Source organism: Corapipo altera, unplaced genomic scaffold (assembly GCF_003945725.1).
Source record: "Corapipo altera isolate COAL_440 unplaced genomic scaffold, ASM394572v1 61411, whole genome shotgun sequence".
NCBI classification, from domain to species: Eukaryota; Metazoa; Chordata; class Aves; order Passeriformes; family Pipridae; genus Corapipo; species Corapipo altera.
The window spans coordinates 21,018,589-21,035,775 of record NW_020884875.1 but is presented as its reverse complement, the minus strand read 5'-3'; the positions used below and the strand labels follow the sequence as shown (position 1 = coordinate 21,035,775).

Below are 17,187 nucleotides of genomic sequence, written 5' to 3'. Positions count from 1 at the left end.
TTCTTGCAAAAGTAATTTGTAGGGCAGAGTAAGGGCTGAAATATTCAAACAGTTGATGCATTTTGTTCTTTACTCACCGAGAGATTATAGTGAGTCAAGTTTGTAATAAAGTGAAATTGTGCTTGTACCAAGTGGGATATTCACTCTAAGTACTCAAATGCAAGCACAGAGGTATTTTTTTTATCTCAAGAACCTGAGATTAGAACTGCTTAGAAAGTGTCCTTTATTCTTTCCTAGTGGACAGTGTGGACAGAAAACCAGACTTCAGATCCTGTTGGCAGAATAATCAGCAGCTTTTTCGGCAAACTGGGAAGCTTAGACTGTTCTTGTTCAATTTAAATAAATTGAACATTCAGTTGTCTGTCAAGAAACAAACGGAGTGAGAAACATTCAGTTGGAGCAGTCAAGACTTCTTTAGATACATGGGTTAAGATAAAGACTCTCATTTTTTTTTCTCTTAAGTGCTTCAGTGCAGCTGCAGGAGGGGGTTGGCTGGGAGCTGCCAACAAAGAAAGCACAGAAGCTTCTACAGGGCTGGAATCATGCAGTTATCCTGTCATTAGCTGTTAAATGTCTTTTAGTTCACTCCAGGACCCTGACGATTCCCATCAGGTATCCTGAGCAACTGCTTCTAGTAACTAATGCAAGCTCAATGTTTCTTTCATTTAGCCCCATAATTTGCTATCGGTTATCTTTTCAGACATTGGAAACATTAAATTAGTCTCTGTTGTATGAACTTTGCTCCAATTTTAGCTTTATGAACCTTATTCGGGTTCTAGATTTGCACCAGTGTACCTCAAGGCTTTGCAAATAAAGCTAGATGTGCAGTGAGAAACACAATGAGTCAGTCTCCTTTCTTTCTTTCAGTATTGCCATTTTGAAATACATGAGATTTTCCAGCTAGTTTTGATCAGGATAAAGCACAGTCAAGTAGAGAGTGTCCTACAATGACTTTCTTGAGAGAATTGTACTAAAAAATGTGATTAACAGAAGTAAGGAAGTACTGAAGTAAGCTTTATAGCATTTAATGTAGGACCATAACAATTAATGTAAGCTAATCTGAAGATACAAGCATGGTTCCAGCTACTCTAATAAAATGTTATTCTGTGTTTTTTGCAGGGGGCTTTTACACAGATTAAATGCAGCTCTGAAATATTTATTGGTGGAGTCCCTAGTTATGATGATGTGAAGAAGAACTCTGGGATCCTCAAACCCTTCAGCGGGAGCATCCAAAAGGTATATGCCCAGACAAACACACTGGGGGCATTTATTTCCATCCCATCTAATGCACACTGTATGTGGAAACTTACCCATATGCGACTGGCAATGTTCAAAATAACCTAGGATTTCACCTCAGGAGCCCACCACAAAGTGCTTAAAGAATTATTTCACAGCGAAAAGTCATTAAACTTTAATAGCCAGTAATTGTTACCACTACCAGTCTCCCTCTTTATTTCCATACTGTACTAATAAATGAGCAGAAGCCATATGGGATTGAATTCAGAAGGACATACAAAGCTATGCAAAGATTAGCATTCTCAAACTTCCTTGTTGCATTATATATAAATAAAGAAATGGAAGAAATGCTCAAATACTTGTGTATGCACACTAAGACAGTTAAGTGTCTGACATAACCAATACACTTGTGAGTGAAAAAGAATCCTAGAATCCTAGAAAAGACCTTAAAGATCATCCATTCCAAACCCCCTAGCTTGGTCATGAGCAGAGACACCTTCCACTAGACCATGTTGCTCAGATCCCCATCCAGCCTGGACTTGAGCACTTCCAGGGATGGGACATCCACAACTTCTTTGGGTAACCTGTTCCACTGCTTCACCACACTCACAGTGATGAATTTCTTCCTAATACCCAATCTAAACCTACTCTCCCTTAGTTTGAGGCCATTCCCCTTGTTCTATCACTCCTTGCCCATGATCCTTTCCAGCTTTCCTGTGGCTCCCCTTTAAGTACCAGAAGATACTATAAGATCTCCTCAGAGCCTTCTTTTCTCCAGGCTGAACAATTCTGTGCCTTTCAGACTTCCCTCATAGCAGAGGTTCTCCAGCCCCCGATCATATTCACGGCCTTCTCTGGACTCCCTCCAGGGGCTCCATGTGCTTCTTATGTTGGGGACCCCAGAGCTGGATGCAGAGCTCCAGGTGGGATCTCACAGGGGCATAGTAGAGGGGCAGAATCCCTTCCCTCGACCTGCTGGCCATGCTGCTCTGGATGCAGCCCAGGACATGTTTGGCTTTCCAGGCTCTAAGTACACATTGCCAGCTCATGTCCAGCTTTTCACTCACCAGCACCTTGAAGTCCTTCTCTGCAGGGCTGCTCTTAATACCAGCATGTATTTGTGCTTGGGGTTACCCTGACCCTGTTGCGAGACCTCGCACTTGGCCTTCTTGTTCTTCCTGAGGTTCAAAAATTAAAATGGATTCCAGTCCCCCTTGTGTATTCTTACACTGCACTGCAGATGCACACCTCACTGCCTTCCCCTCATACGATTTTATATGGGGCACATGAAAGGATGATATCTTTTCCATTGTTGGCAGACATTAGGGATAATGTTCCCATGAGGTCAACTGTGCATGGGTGCAGTTCTTTTCTAGAAAATATAAATTCATAGTCAGTCCTAGTAAATAATCAAAAGAAAGTTCAAACTGAACTAATTTTTTTCATCCTAAGCATACTTAAAATAATTTGGATGCAGTTAGAAGGTTGGCCCTGAATCCTCATTTAAAGCAGAGAGTTCTTGTGTCAGGTTAATGCAAACAAATAGCAAATAAAAAAAATTCTAATAATAGTTTTTTATTTGAAAAATTGAAAAACTCTGTACTGAATCATGTTGACAATTGCTCAAGGACAGAAAAGTAATTGCAGTTCAATGGAAATGATGTTATCCCTTGGCCTGACATTTTTCACTGTCTTTGTCAGCTGTCTAGCAGAAAATATGAAGTTTGGGGAAACTGGGGGAATGTGTAATACCGGTAGGAACAGGTCAGTCACACAAGCAACAGTGGGAAGGCGGACTTGACTAAATACAGTGCATTTTGGAGTGCAAGAGAAGAAGCCTAGGAGCAGATAATACAGGTCACACTTACAAGGTGAGGAGTTGTGCCCTAGAGTAAAGACAATGACAAGGTTTGGGAAATTCTGAGTGTGAGCCCTTATTTCTATGAGGTACTCAGTAAGGCGGATGTCACAGAAACACAGGATGTGCTGAGTTGGAAGGGACCCACAAGGATCATCAAGTCCAGCCCTGGCCCTGCACAGCATCATCCCCAGGAGTCACACCATGTGCCTGAGAGTATCACCGAACACTTCTTGAACTCTGTCAGTCTTGGATTTGTATTCTCAGAGACCTGATGGGATGTCAGGGAAGAGTATTACCTGCCTTTTGGGTACTGGGGACATTTAGTTTCATGCTGTGTTTATACATAGTAGGATTTTGGAGAACTGCATAGAAATAGAGCTACAAACATCACCAATACTGGAAAATATTCTTGAGTGTAAAAAGACCTACAATCACAATCTATTTAGTTTACTAAGATAAGGTTGAGAACTGGCTTTGTTGTGGTCTGCTAGTTCCTACGTGGTTTCTTTGGATACGAGGTGCTGGAATTATGCAGAAAAAGACTCGATGAGAATCAAAGGCTGGAATCTGAAGCTAAGTTTAAACTCAGAAAAAAAAGACATGTTTTTATGAGTGTGGGCTTTTTAACCTCTGGAACAATGTAGCCAAACTTAGAAAGAAGCTGAAAAGGTAATGGAGTCTTCCCTGGTTCATCTGGGATTGGATGTTTTTCTGCTGTTGGAGTTGTGCAGGACTGTTTCAAATAGAGTATATATGCTTGATGCAAACCCTTCTCCCACTAGGATCCCTAGAGTGCATTGTCTGAGTTACCAGGAGGCAGAGTAACTATTACCTTTTTAATTTTTGGCCTTAAAAATCTATTGTTTGTGAAGATGGACTTTTTCTGATGTAGCTGAGACAGAAGCTGTACTCACATGTAATCTCTCTTGCCTAGATATCAGCTGAGATTATACAAATGTTGATTTATTTTGGAGAACATATATTTCTGACACATTAGGAAAATCCCACCATTTAGCAGTTCTATTCCATTTATGTAAAAACAGTTTTGTGAAGTCATTACTTATATTTTTCATTCATCTTAACTCAAGCTTCTTCCAGGCAAGATGAGATACTAGAAAGCAATAGAAAATGCAAAAAACAAGTGGTTCTGCTTAGTATTTCTGTTGTCAACACTCATCCCCTGAGGGGCTTCCTGATCTCAGAAATGCTTTTCCTCAGCAGTGCTCATCTAATTTTACCATCCTAGCTCATGGCTCGGTGTGCTGGTTTAAAGGTTAACCAGCAGGGGAAATGAACTCAACTCAAAAGAGAGATTGCAAGTCAGAATAACAATTTAATAAAATAATACAATAAGCACGACTACACAGACAAGCAATTGGTCTCAACCCACAAAACCCAAATGTACAACCTGGCACCCCAGGGCACAAACAAAGTGGTGCTCCCTGGGCCCCCCCTGCGTCCAAAGCAAAGGGAGAGGGGAAAAAACCTGCTGGTGGGAGAGCTGCTGCAGTCCGGCCAAAGTGGTGATTGCAGTTCAGTTGAGGGTGGTGGTCTCAGTCTGACTGAGAGCGGTGAGCTGCAGTCCTCCAGCTCAGGCAGCAATACTTAGCCCCTCCCCCAGAGCGGGGAATTCCGTAAAAGGATGCTCAATCCTTCCCTCAGAGTGGGGAATTCCATAAAAAGGTGTGAGGGTGCTCAGTCAGGGAATTCCACAAAAGGGCATGAGGACAGGAGCATGGGAGGGGGGGTGGGGGCACCTCGCAGGCCTCTACTGACAACAGTTTCTGGGAAATGGCATGGAGGGCTATAGAATACACAGTTTTGGGCTACACCCATCCAATGATGAATCGGTCCCAGCTGTTCTAACTAGGACACTTGGCTACAAAGCACTCTGCCAGTAGTCAAACACAAGCCTGGTAAATCCCACACAGCTTCACCCCATAAGGGGGTTGCCCAAGGCTGTGTCACACTACACATGAGAAATTAATCTTCAGTGGGGCAAGGTGAGCAACAGGATGAGCTGGACCTCTACAAGTGGAAAACACACATTACAAGAAATAGGATTTGGGCCAGGTTTTGAGAGTTACATTTCTCTGACGTCTTCTAGAGAAGTCTTCTAACTAGCAGTACAATACTGTAAATTTTGGAGTTTTTACAATTTATTTTCCTACCTTTTTTTTTTTTTTTAACACATAGATTGTCTTGAATGACCGAACAATTGATGTGAAACAGGATTTCACTTTTGGCATCAACCTAGCAAATGCTGCCCACCCCTGTGTGATCCCACCATGTGCAAATGGAGGCACCTGTGTTCCCAAGAAGGACAGCTATGAATGTGACTGTCCCCTGGGCTTCGATGGGCAACACTGCCAAAAAGGTAATGATGGCTGCATTTCAACCCAGAAATCTGGAGCTGATCACAAAAATAAGAAAGATTTAGCACCTACAACTGCTGTTTTAAACATCCCTTGAAATAGAAAACCTGGAGGCCAGAGCTCCCTTTACATCTGTGCACTTTCCATGTACCCAGGGAAGAATTTGTTTTGTTGTTTAGGAACATGGTAACTGTTATCCCAGCACAGAGCTGTGATCCATAGATAGTAACCTGGTATCTGGTTGCTTGTGGTGGCCAACTGCATAAACTCCCTAGTTATGCAGTGATATACAAAGGGAGAATTCCTGACAGCGTCCTCCAGCCAGCAATTGTGTTACATCCTGAAGCACAGGCATCAATAACCCTTGTAATTTTATCTGTGGAGCTGACAGCAAACACTGTTCTCATACAAAAAAAGGTCTAGTACTGTTTTAGACACTGACTAATAGTAATTTCACCATCTGCACAGACACTTCCTTGGCATGGCAAAAGAGACAACCAAGAAGGAAGACTCACCTAATGTGCATGTTACTCATCTTTCCTCAGAGCCACTGTAATAGTTCAAACCTTATATTCAGAAAAGTGTTAAGATTGCATGAAAAATGTTTTGAAAAACGTGCCTTGGGTTATTCCACTAGATGGAGATGTTTCCCTTCTGTCAGGCTTGGTCTTGAAAAACTCCAAAGGGATGGTTTTGTAATGTAACAGTAAACTCAGTTCGAAAGGTCTGACTGACCCACTGCTTCATTTCTCACAGACATAGACTTCAAAGTTAAAAGTAGTGGTTCTGGTTAAACTGTGGTGAATAGATTGGCCTTTTCTTCGTAACAGACAACATCTTAGAACAAAAGCATTTTATTAAGATACAATGCAAGCAACCCCTTTGCTTACGTTGTTGTGGTCTAACTAATAGCCAAACACACGTCATTTACCCTGTCTACTTTGTGGGGAGGAGGGAGAATTAGAATTTTGGCTTTGTAGGTATGTACAGGGTGCTAAACTCCTGACTCCAAGACAGTATCTACAGCTGTACCGACATCTCCAAGGGCAGTCAAGGCAAGGGAATGATTTGCAGTTTCAGTGTGTGACTCCCTGTCTGTTTGATGAGCTCCTGTCCTTTTGCTGGTGCCAGAGCTCCTGGCCCACTCCTGGGCTCCTGACCTGTGCTGAGCCCTGGGAGCAGTGTGCCAAGCTCGTGGTGCCAGCAGTGCTACTGGTTGCTGTTGTCATCTGAATGAGTGTCCAGGCTTTCAGAGACAGTCTGAAGCACCTTGTGCCTATGACAGCTGGATCCAGGGTGCTGCTTCCTATGTGAATCCAACCTTGATTCATTTTAAAGTGTCCAAAAACACAAGTCACCTGGCTTCTGTCCCGGCTACCTGTGGCTCCTGTTCTGGTGCAGCTCACCCTCCCTGCACTTGTGCAGCTTCAGCTGCCACCGAAAATCCAAGGTTTTGCTGATGGATGTGCAGAGAGCATGGAAGTCCCTCCTGAAACTCAGTCAATGAGAGCCTTGATGAGGACAACCGGAAACAGGTTTCTCAAAATAATCCTTACCTGTGTCTCTTTGGTGGGGTTCAGATGTGGCAAAGGTAGGATGCACATCTGTGTCCGCTTCTATTTCAGAACAGGGTTTTGGTTAGTGCACTCAGAAGCTATGTGAGGTGAAGGTGCTATCTCCATGCTTCTTTCTGGTGAGCTGCTGTAACTCCACACTCTTAAAAACCTAGTGCTTGTGAGAGACTACACATCATTCTTCAAAATTATACACACCACTTAAAAACTCAAATAATGCTGGTGTGAGGTAAATGAGATATTGATTCATATTTTAATGGATCATCAGCTGAGGATTCAATAGAGTTTCTGCTGGCATTGTTAGGTTTTATATTGTTCAAATTGTGGTGAGTGTTAAAGGTATTTTTGTACTTAATTACAAGATGGAGTAGAACAGCAAAGTGCTGTTTAGAGCTGGTTAAATATTCATGATTTCCTGGTTAGAGCTGATACCTGGGTAAATCTTTGTGAGTCACTGGGATTTGAAAGCTAGGACTAGCAGCAGGGTTTGGTGCTGGTCCTAACTGTCTGCACCTTTGAGTGTTTTGAGTGGGCAGACATAAATACTTGGGGCAAAACAATAACAAAAGAGTGCTACCTTCATGGGTAATTGTAGTCACTCATGAAAATGGTAAGTGGAGGATCACACATTTGCAGAAAAGTGGGCATGAAACTAGTCTAAGGGAGATTTTTATGCTTTAGAATAATAAAACCAGAATGTTCTTGTTTTGTTTTGTGCTGACTCATTGCAGAGTGTGGAAGTTACTGCCTAAACAGTAAGTACTGCAAATTATGTGAAAACTGCTCTGTCACTGTGTGTCTGTCTGGGTGCTGGGTTTCCATTAAGCCTTGCAAGTTTCTGTCAATAAGCCAAAATATTTTCTAAGGTTATGTAGTACTTCCTTAAACCTCGTGCTGTTGATATTTCGAACTGCATCCAAAGCACCTGCCAAGCTCAGAGCAGCAGCTGTAGAGCTGTCCCTGTATTCACAGAGCAGAGGGGCCAGGCAGCTGGCTGAGTGTTTTGTGGAGGTAGGTGCTACTTCAGGTTGCCCTGTAGTTCAGAAGTCATTCCTCCTTGTCACGAGAGCTTTCGTGCTTCTCTGCTGAATCATAATAAGCAAAGAGTGGAGGTGTTTCATCCTAGATCTCCTTACAGCCCCAGTTCCCTCCCAGCTGCAAAGATCCTGCATGCATCAAGGGTACTGCTAAAATTTATTTGGTCTTCCACAACCAAATTCAGTGCAGCAAGTGAAGAGCATACAGAAGAGCAAGCAGAGATAAATGCATATCAAGTTCTAAAGAGGAAATCAGAGTGCTTGGGCAAGGGCTGTTGCATGGCACGGGCACCTTCCCCTGCTGAAGGCAAGAGCAGCGGGGCTCTAGTGCAGGATGTGATGAAGGAACAAGGGCTCCTTTCATGCTCTGCTGCCGTTCGACATGGTCAGAGACTCTCCAGTGCAGAAAGTGTCAGACCTGGCAAGGAATGTCTGGTCAGTGTAACACATCTTTTGCAATCTTCCAATGATGTTGGTAGGCTGCAGACTGGCTATGGCCTGTGATGGTTTCTTTAGACACATTAGGCAACTTTCCTGATTTCACTGTGGATGAAAACAGTCATTTGTCACTATCTAAAATTCTCAGTCTTGGCACCTAGAGCTAAATTTCATATTGCTGTTACTGGCTGCCAGACTCCACCAATTGTTGCTTATCTATGTTACACTGAACTCTGAAAGCCCAGCCAGCCACTGTGTTGTGTAAAAAAAGCAAGCATCCTTGCCCTGGAAAGCTTGAAATTTATATAGATGAGATTAGCTGTGAGTTGAAGGGATTAGCCCTAAGGAAGAAAATAGGATGAAGGCATCTATTTTAAGTAATTTATACAACTGGCTTATATTAATGGAGCAGTCAGTTATGGGAGATCAGCAACAAAATGTAGGATGTTCACTCAACAGAAAATCTGTTCAGGCCAGTTTCCAAAGCCTACTGAAGGGCTCTGTATTAAGGATGTTCAATGATTTATATCACACACAGCTGAGTTATTTTACCAAGTCTTCTCCATGGGCAGCGGTGCACCAGATCCAGGTCTGACTGCAATGTGTGCTGCTGTTCCAGCAGCCACACAACATGAGGGTACCTGGGGCTGTCTCTAGAGACATGGAAGATGCTCTGTGGGGGACACACAAAATACCCTCCAAGGCAGAGCTGCAGTGTCAAATGCACACAACCAGGGGCTTCACAGCCTCTACCAAGCAGCCTATAGCATGGTCTCAGTTACTTTCAATAGACCTAAAGCGACCAGGGACCCCCTGTAAATCCTTCCAGGAGATTGCCTCACCCCACACTGCACCCCAAAGGTGAGCTCTGAACTGACAGCAGCCACTCTGTGCAAAGTCACACTAAAGAAGAACATGGGAAGCTCACAGGTTGTGCTACCTCTTGGCCTTCTTTTGCAGCGTGAGAGGTCCCAGATGTGCTCTACATATGGTGCTCTGTTGGGAAATGGGGAGGACTTTCTTAGACTTATGAACAAGGGCGGTTAATGCATAAGCTGTGGCAAGAGGGAAGGTTAAATCACATAGAGAATCAAATAATGTGGAAACAGGGATAAAGGTAGAATTTGCAATCTTTTCCCTATACTTCATGTTCTTCTGTGCTAACATTTGCAGTGGAGCAATACATTAGGCCCAAGACATGAAGTCTGTAGGTGGAAGGACTGTCAGCAGCTTATATTGCCTTAACTACTGCCCCTACATTTAGGTATGAACTGGTAGTGTCTTTTTGCAAAGCTGAGTGTGTTCAGCTCCATTCTGTTTCACTTGCAGGTGCCTGCCAATGAAGCAGTAAATCAATAAAACTCTTGTCTCTATTTTTTCCTTTTGTTTCCATATCAGCTAACCGACACTCATCTTCGTTTTTTTACTTACTTCTCAGCCATTACAGAAGCAATTGAAATCCCGCAATTTATTGGTCGCAGTTACCTCACATATGATAATCCAGATATCCTGAAAAGGTAATGTGTCTGCTGTGAACAGAAATATTCTGTTTTGTTAACTGTTATAATGCTAGGACCCTCACGTGGGAGGGTGTTGTATATTTAGGTGTTTTAAGCTGTATTTCCCATATTTTTATATTTCAGGGAAAAAATACATTTTAAATGCATATCCTTACAGCTCAGTTTGTTATAATATCTGAGCATCTTGCAGCCTGTAGAGAAATGGCACGCATACATCTGACATGGACTGGTGTATGCTTCCTTAGAGCAAAAACAGACATACAGAGACAGTATCTTTAAAGAGATTGAGGACTTTAACTCCTCCTTTAGCCTAAAGTTTACGTCCTCGAAGTTATTTTTTTTTGGCTGCTGTGTACTCTAGAAGATCCCCAGCACATTGTGGCTTGTTTCAACAAATTGATCCATCTGCCTGTATTTCAGCCACTGACTAAAGGAGGCTTCACCAATGTCGTCACCTGCAACTCAGTAGCTGTCACCTACTGGGACTTTCTGATTTGGCCTTCTTATGCTTCTTCCACTGTCTTCTGGCTAATTCTCAAAATTTGCTTATTGGAATTTCACACTAGGCTTGAGGAGAAAAGAATTTTCTCTTATTTGTGTGGAATAACCTAGTATCTATTGTGTTTGGGATTCTGGAGGGACAAATTCAATTCCCTTCCACTGAAATGCTGGAAATGGGGATCCTTCACACATCATCATGCAGGTGTGTTGCAAGACAGCAACCCACAAGACCAGCAGAGAAGAAATGCTGCATGATCTTTTATGATTTTTTTTGAAAGGAGACTGTCCTAGTTCACTATTTTACTGTTATTTTTTTCTACATTAAACAGAGTATCAGGAACAAGAACGAATGTGTTCATGAGGTTTAAAACTACCATGAAAGAAGGACTTTTGATGTGGAGGGGAAACAGTCCCATGCGAGCTAACAGTGATTTCATCTCTCTAGGCCTTCAGGAGGGAGCTTTAATATTCAGGTAAAATTCCTCTCCCATATTTGAATATTCAGGTAAAATTCCTCTCCCATATTTGTGTAGCACACACTACACTCAGGGCTTGAAGGAGTTACCACAACACATCCAGTGCACTTGTCCTTTGGCATAGTGTAATACACTCAGAACCTCAAGATTTTGTTCAGTGTTGGGTCCCATTTGCTGTCTAGTAAAGGATGTGAGTTGAACAGGTAACATGCTACAAGCTTTGCATCATTTCTATTCTCTCCCATTTTTTAAAACGTAATTTTTTATTGTTATTATCTAAAAGTTACCTTATGAGGGGATCATGCTTCTTGAAGCACTCACCATCTCAGTTAAGCAGAGCAGGGTAGGGTGGGCAGAGGGATCAGGGGTCAAGGACAAACTGCTGATGCCAGTGCTCACTGTGGGCTCATTCTTTGCCAGAAAGTGCACATGGGAGCAGGGCTTCTGCCATATCAAGCCCCCAGATATTCTACCCTGTGGCGCACACACAGCTGTCACCAGGCCTTGTTAGTGCCACCATGCACAGAATTGATCATTTAAGAAATAATGTGCTGTCAAAATGCTGAAGTTGGGGACTATTGGGAAATGTTGGGTTCTTGCTCCAGAACCTCTTTCTCCCTTGCAGGCACTCAGGCAGACTCTGCAACTTTTTGCATGATGCTTTTTTGAGCCTCCTGTCTTTCCTCTGATTCCTTTTTAGGTTGTGCAAGACAAGTACTGAAACAGCAAACTACATATGTAATCATTATTATGGATTGTTGTGAGACACTGTTGATTAAATGGCAAAGATTATGTTATTTAAGCTAATTTGGAGCCATCTTTTACTTTACTTGTCTGTCATTTGTACCATAGATACATAGATAAGTTGCACATTTCTACTTAAATTAATTTCTTTTAAGCTTTTTTTAAATGAGATTTAAAAAAAGCTACTGTATTCTGTCATTGTTCCAGACACAGTACATTTTCTATTAAGGTTGTTGCTCTTCCTCAGACATGAAGATACACAAAGGTTTTAGGAGAAAACAGCTGAATTTTACTGAAATTTTACTGTACCTTTTACATTTAGGAACATGAAAAATTAATTTCCAAAAGTAAAACTCTCATAAGCAATCGCTGCATACTGAAGGAGGGCAACAAAGAAGATGGTGAAAGGATAAATGCAGGAAAAAAATGGTCATTCAGAAAGGTTGATCTTTATGCTAGTTTTTGGCCTTTTGAAAGGTGAGGTCCGTAGAATATCAGGGCTGTGAGTTGGTTGGAAGCATTTTTCTGTAGCCCAAGTTTAGACATCTGTCCACTGTTCTGGTCCACTTTGAAGTCCAAAACCTATCTTTTCTTTCCCATTTTCTATGGCATTACTCCCTGTACAATGTACCGGCTGCTGTAAATACTTTCTGTTGCTCCCTGCTTCTGCGGAAAGTTATATCACTGTTATAAGGGATCCCCTTTCATAAGGGATATGCATCTCATTTTTGCAAACACCTTGATACAATCCTAAACACCTAAATTCTTCCATAGCTTCTGACCTAGACTGGTATCTGCATCCTGGGTTAAAAGGAGATTTTTGCCTGAGACTCACTTAAACCCCTGGGGCAGAAACAAATTCAGGGCAACTATTTTGCTCTAGATAGCTCATGACTTTATGTGCTCTTCTCAAGTACCTTATCCTGGCCATAAATTAACTTCGTGTTCAGCCTTTTTGAAGAGGTGATGTTGATTTTAATCTCTTCTGCTTGGTATGGGCTGAAGTCCGGCAGCAGCTGACTCTGGCTAGTTCATCCTGCTGTGCAGGATGAGCACCCAACACTGTGTTGTATCATCTACTTCCCCTTTATTAAGGGTGGCCCAAACTTCTGGGACCTAGAAATTAAGATACCTGAAGTGTAAACATGATGAGAACACTATGTCTGCTGAATAATTTTAGTAGAATCAGACACAAATAAATAATTAGGGTGGGAGCAGAAGCAGGAAACTTCATGATTATCTCTGCATTTATTTATTAGGCTTCATCCATTCTAAAAGGTCTTAACCTTGTCTATAATTCAGATGAGTTGTCAATCTGTTATAGATTCTGTGCCAATTTGCTTTTGTAATGATGTAATTATTAACCTTGTTTGCAACTTCCCACTGTTTCTCCCATTAGGCCAAAGGTCACTGACCTTCATAATCCCGTGTTTCAGGGTGTAATTGCCTTGCAGAGGCTCCCTTCTTGTTCCCATGGTATGGTGGTGATGCTACCCACTCTGACCTGGGGAGGAGGGAATATTGACTGCTCCTCTGTGAGCCTGACTTTGTAAAATAAGAGCACTGCTGTTGGGACTATTTCAAAGGACTCCAATGGTTGCCCCAGAATCTGAGCTGTAAGGGAGTAAGAATGCCTGAACAACTTGGCAGGCAACTGGTCCTTGCAAGGAAGGCAGCAACATTTTAATGACTTTTTTTTTTTTTAATTGTAGCTACAATTTGGGCAGCGGCATTGCTTCCATCATGGTGAATGGCTCGTTCAGCGACGGGCGGTGGCACAGAGTCAAAGCTGTTCGGTAAGCAGACATGCTTCATCTGGGAGGTGTTTTGGAGCCACCCTGCCATTAAAGATGCTGGCTGGTGTGTCTGGATGCTGGTTGGGTGTGAATCACTGTGGCTCCACACTCAGACACAGCTTAGGAGTGGAACTGTTAGCAACTTGGCTGTTTCAGGATGATGTACGCAAAGATTATTATATTGGAGGTGACAGTGCTAACTCGGCACAGCTCGAGGCAGGCTGCCAAAGTCATGCAGGGCTATTCTGGGGCTGTGACAGACATTCTCTTAAACCCATACCATTTGGATTAAAAGTATTTTTCTTTAACATCTGCATTTTGAAATTCCCTAGTGAGCATTTTAGTGGCTGGCACAAGCACTGGAACTTGGACAGTGTAAGCCTACTTTTTCTATTTGGAGGAGGTATAGACATCTTGCAGTGTATATACAACTCATATTTATAACTCATTACCTAATGGGAGGTAACTGTGCCCAGCACAGAAAGCACACACCTCTCTCTTCATGAGATGCTGGTTCCCTGGAAATCACAGTCTGACATTAGCACAACTTGTTACCAAATTCAGTGAGAATACCAAGTGGCTTTTATGTCAATGCTGTTTTTGACCACACTTAGAATGGAAGTGGCCAAAAGGCATTAGTAAGAAACAAAACTGCCTCTTAGTATGTTTTATCTTAGCTTACCTGGTTTTTCCCTTCTGTTGAAGCTTCTGCTGTTTACTTTTAACATTAGATTTGTTTTTTAACAACAGGTCAGAAGCTGTCCATCCGGCTCTCTGCTCTAGCTGTGCAATCTACTTCTTTCCTAGCTCTTTCTTATCTGCAGATGTATCCCACACCCTTTGCAGGTCTTTGATATCTTAGTCCTTATTAAAAAAAAAAACAACACCCTGAAGAGTTTGGACTACCATAACACACTGTCTGTGGGGCTTTCCAGCAGCGGTCCCAAGCCTCTTCATGAACCCTGCCGAGCACTGAATTTCCTTGGTCTCCTGGCCACTGGAAGATATTGCTGCTCTTCCTTTTGCCTGGTAATAGGCTGGATACATGAGAGTGGTTTGCTTTTCATTTCAGGGATGGACAGTCTGGCAAAGTAACCGTGGATGATTATGGTGCCAGGACTGGTAAATCCCCCGGGAAGATGAGGCAGTTAAATATCAATGGAGATCTCTATGTAGGTGAGTGCTCATTGTTCACATTTGGGACCCAGAATAATTTCTGCGTTTGCAAGGTTGGCTGCAAGGTAGAGTGTCCCAACTCTGTCCAGCTCAAGATGGAGGCACCACGTGGCAGCTTCTAGTGGTCCACAGCCTGGTTAGTGTGAGGAGGCCTCTTTGACTGGGATGGGGTGGGGGAGGATACACCATGGGGTGCACTGTGATACCCTTGGCAGGTACACAGAGAAACAGTGAGTGGCAGCTGCAAACCCCACACCAAATTTAGTAGGAATCTGGGCACAGGCTTCTTCAGCTCTTACTGATGCTACAGTTTCTGCAATAAATAATTATCATCCCAGTTCATTACCTCCAGCTTATCTCCTCTGTATTTTCAAGTACTTAAAATCTGTATTCAAAATAACACTGTAAATCAAAATTCCCTTCTGAGGTGCTCTAGGAAAGCTAATGGCATTGCTGGGTGTGCAGTCTGCCAAGCAGAAGCAGACACCTATACTGATGAAGAGTTTCTGATGTCTGCCTTTCCCCCAGGTGGCATGAAGGAAATAGCGCTGCACACGAACCGTCAATACCTGCGAGGGCTGGTGGGCTGCATCTCCCACCTCACACTGTCAACTGATTACCACATCTCGCTGGTGGAGGATGCCTCCAATGGGAAGAACATCAACACATGTGGGACTAAGTGACAAGAGAGGAATCCCGGTGCTGAGAACTCATCGTGTGCTTGTGTGTGTGGCCGAGTGTGACACAGTCCTCTACAGCTGGACCATGTTCGCCATCTGGGAAGGTGACAAAGCCAAAGGGAAACCCCAAAAAAGAGAACATTTTCCCCTCTCATTCACTCTCCTTTCCTGACCAAATGAAACCAAGTATTTTTTGTGTATGAACCATGCCCTCTACCCCTACAGTGTTTAGTGAACGCTTACGGTTGTGCATCAGTGCAAATGGCAAAGTGTGATGTTGTGAGTAGCTCAATGACTGTGTTGTGGTTCTTAGGTTATCTTTTGTAGTATCAGAGAAAGCACCTGCAGTCATCCCACCCTGCAGTGGTACAGCGACTGTGCTGTTCAACAAATACACCATCAGATAGTGTATTTCAGCAATCACATGTTGGTCCTGGAACAAGCAGATCTTACGACTCTCTGATTTAGCTAAATTATGTTTCATCCTGTGTAACAGGAGAACAACTAAAATCACTGGTTTCAAAATACTGTTGTTTGTTGAGGAGGAAAGTTCTTACAAATCTACTTTTTTATTACAAGCAACAAAACCAACCAATTTTGTAGAAGTAATTTTATATTGTCTATTTTTTATAGCAGCAGCAGACCTGCTTACATGGCATCTCTTTAAACATTTATGTGTACTATACAGTTAGCTCTTTGCACACTTTCCTAAAAATAGAAAAGTGACCTGTGGCTTAATGTCTGTATTATACAGTTTTAATGGGGATATTTGTGAATTATGACCAGTTTTACATCTGACTCTTTTTGTTCTGTAAATTTTGACAGTTTGAAATTGTACATTATGAAGCTTTCCTGTCTTAAACAGATTAAAAGATTAGGAAACAAGAGCAAATGCCTGCTACTGTGGTATTATAAATCACTTTTTTTTTTTCCCCCGGAGAAATGAGAAAAGGGATTGCAAGAGACCTTGGTGGGTCACAGTCCTCTTAAAGTAATATATTTTCTAGGCACTGGAACAACACTTATGAAGCTTGATTACCAAACTGCAATTTAATCAGGCGAACAGAATGCTGTTGAGACACAATTAGACAATGGTCGAGAATTTCATAGTCTGGAGATTTTTCTTCCTTAATTCTTTGTTCAAAGTGGATGAGTGAGCCATTTTTGGGGGTGGCAGGGGGAAGAAGAGAGACCCACCAGAGCTTGCCCCATGCCCGCAGTGGGACAAGCACAAACCTCCTCAGTGGCTCAGGCTCATCTGTGAGCTAAAAGGATCTGATGAGGTGGAAGTAGTGGAAGTTTCTGCTGCATTTTTACTGATCTCAGAGTGCCCCTAGGTCCCTGGGTGCTCAAAGATATTCCCTAGACTCATCCTAACTATAGCTGACCTGGATAATGGCACATGCAAAATCCTACTAAGGAGATCCCAGCTCTGCCCTACATGATGAAAGGGATACTCAGATCGCTTAGGTGAAAGATCTTGTGCTCCTTGTAGAAATGGTAGGAGTGGTAAAAACAAGTGCAGGTACTTCTTTAGAAACAGAAAGTAAGACAAAAATACATGGTGGTGCCAGCACATGTTTACTGTGCTCTGCCCCCTGTTCAAATGGCACTTTTTTAAAAAAGGTCTGTAGAAGAGCTGGAAAGACTCATGGTTTTCCTGCCAGGAGAAGCAAAGCCATTCATGGTTCTCGTGCTAGGAGAAGTTTTGTTTGGCTTAGGGAGGGAGAAACCCGTGCATGGTCAGGAAAAAGCAGGATAAAGTATACAAGA

At 42.6% G+C, this 17,187-nt stretch overlaps 1 protein-coding gene across 1 annotated transcript in view; it reads left to right on the top strand.

Moving 5' to 3' along the window:
* Nucleotides 1-16,296, top strand: part of EGFLAM (EGF like, fibronectin type III and laminin G domains) — a 74,788-nt gene extending 58,492 nt beyond the window's left edge. The window contains exons 17-23 of the mRNA XM_027635291.1: nucleotides 1,120-1,236; nucleotides 5,294-5,474; nucleotides 9,960-10,038; nucleotides 10,872-11,015; nucleotides 13,475-13,558; nucleotides 14,631-14,734; nucleotides 15,263-16,296. Coding sequence (XP_027491092.1) covers nucleotides 1,120-1,236; nucleotides 5,294-5,474; nucleotides 9,960-10,038; nucleotides 10,872-11,015; nucleotides 13,475-13,558; nucleotides 14,631-14,734; nucleotides 15,263-15,417 — 864 coding nt within the window. The 3' untranslated portion in view covers nucleotides 15,418-16,296. The remainder of the gene's footprint in view (nucleotides 1-1,119; nucleotides 1,237-5,293; nucleotides 5,475-9,959; nucleotides 10,039-10,871; nucleotides 11,016-13,474; nucleotides 13,559-14,630; nucleotides 14,735-15,262) is intronic.
* The last annotated feature ends 891 nt before the right edge of the window (nucleotides 16,297-17,187 follow it).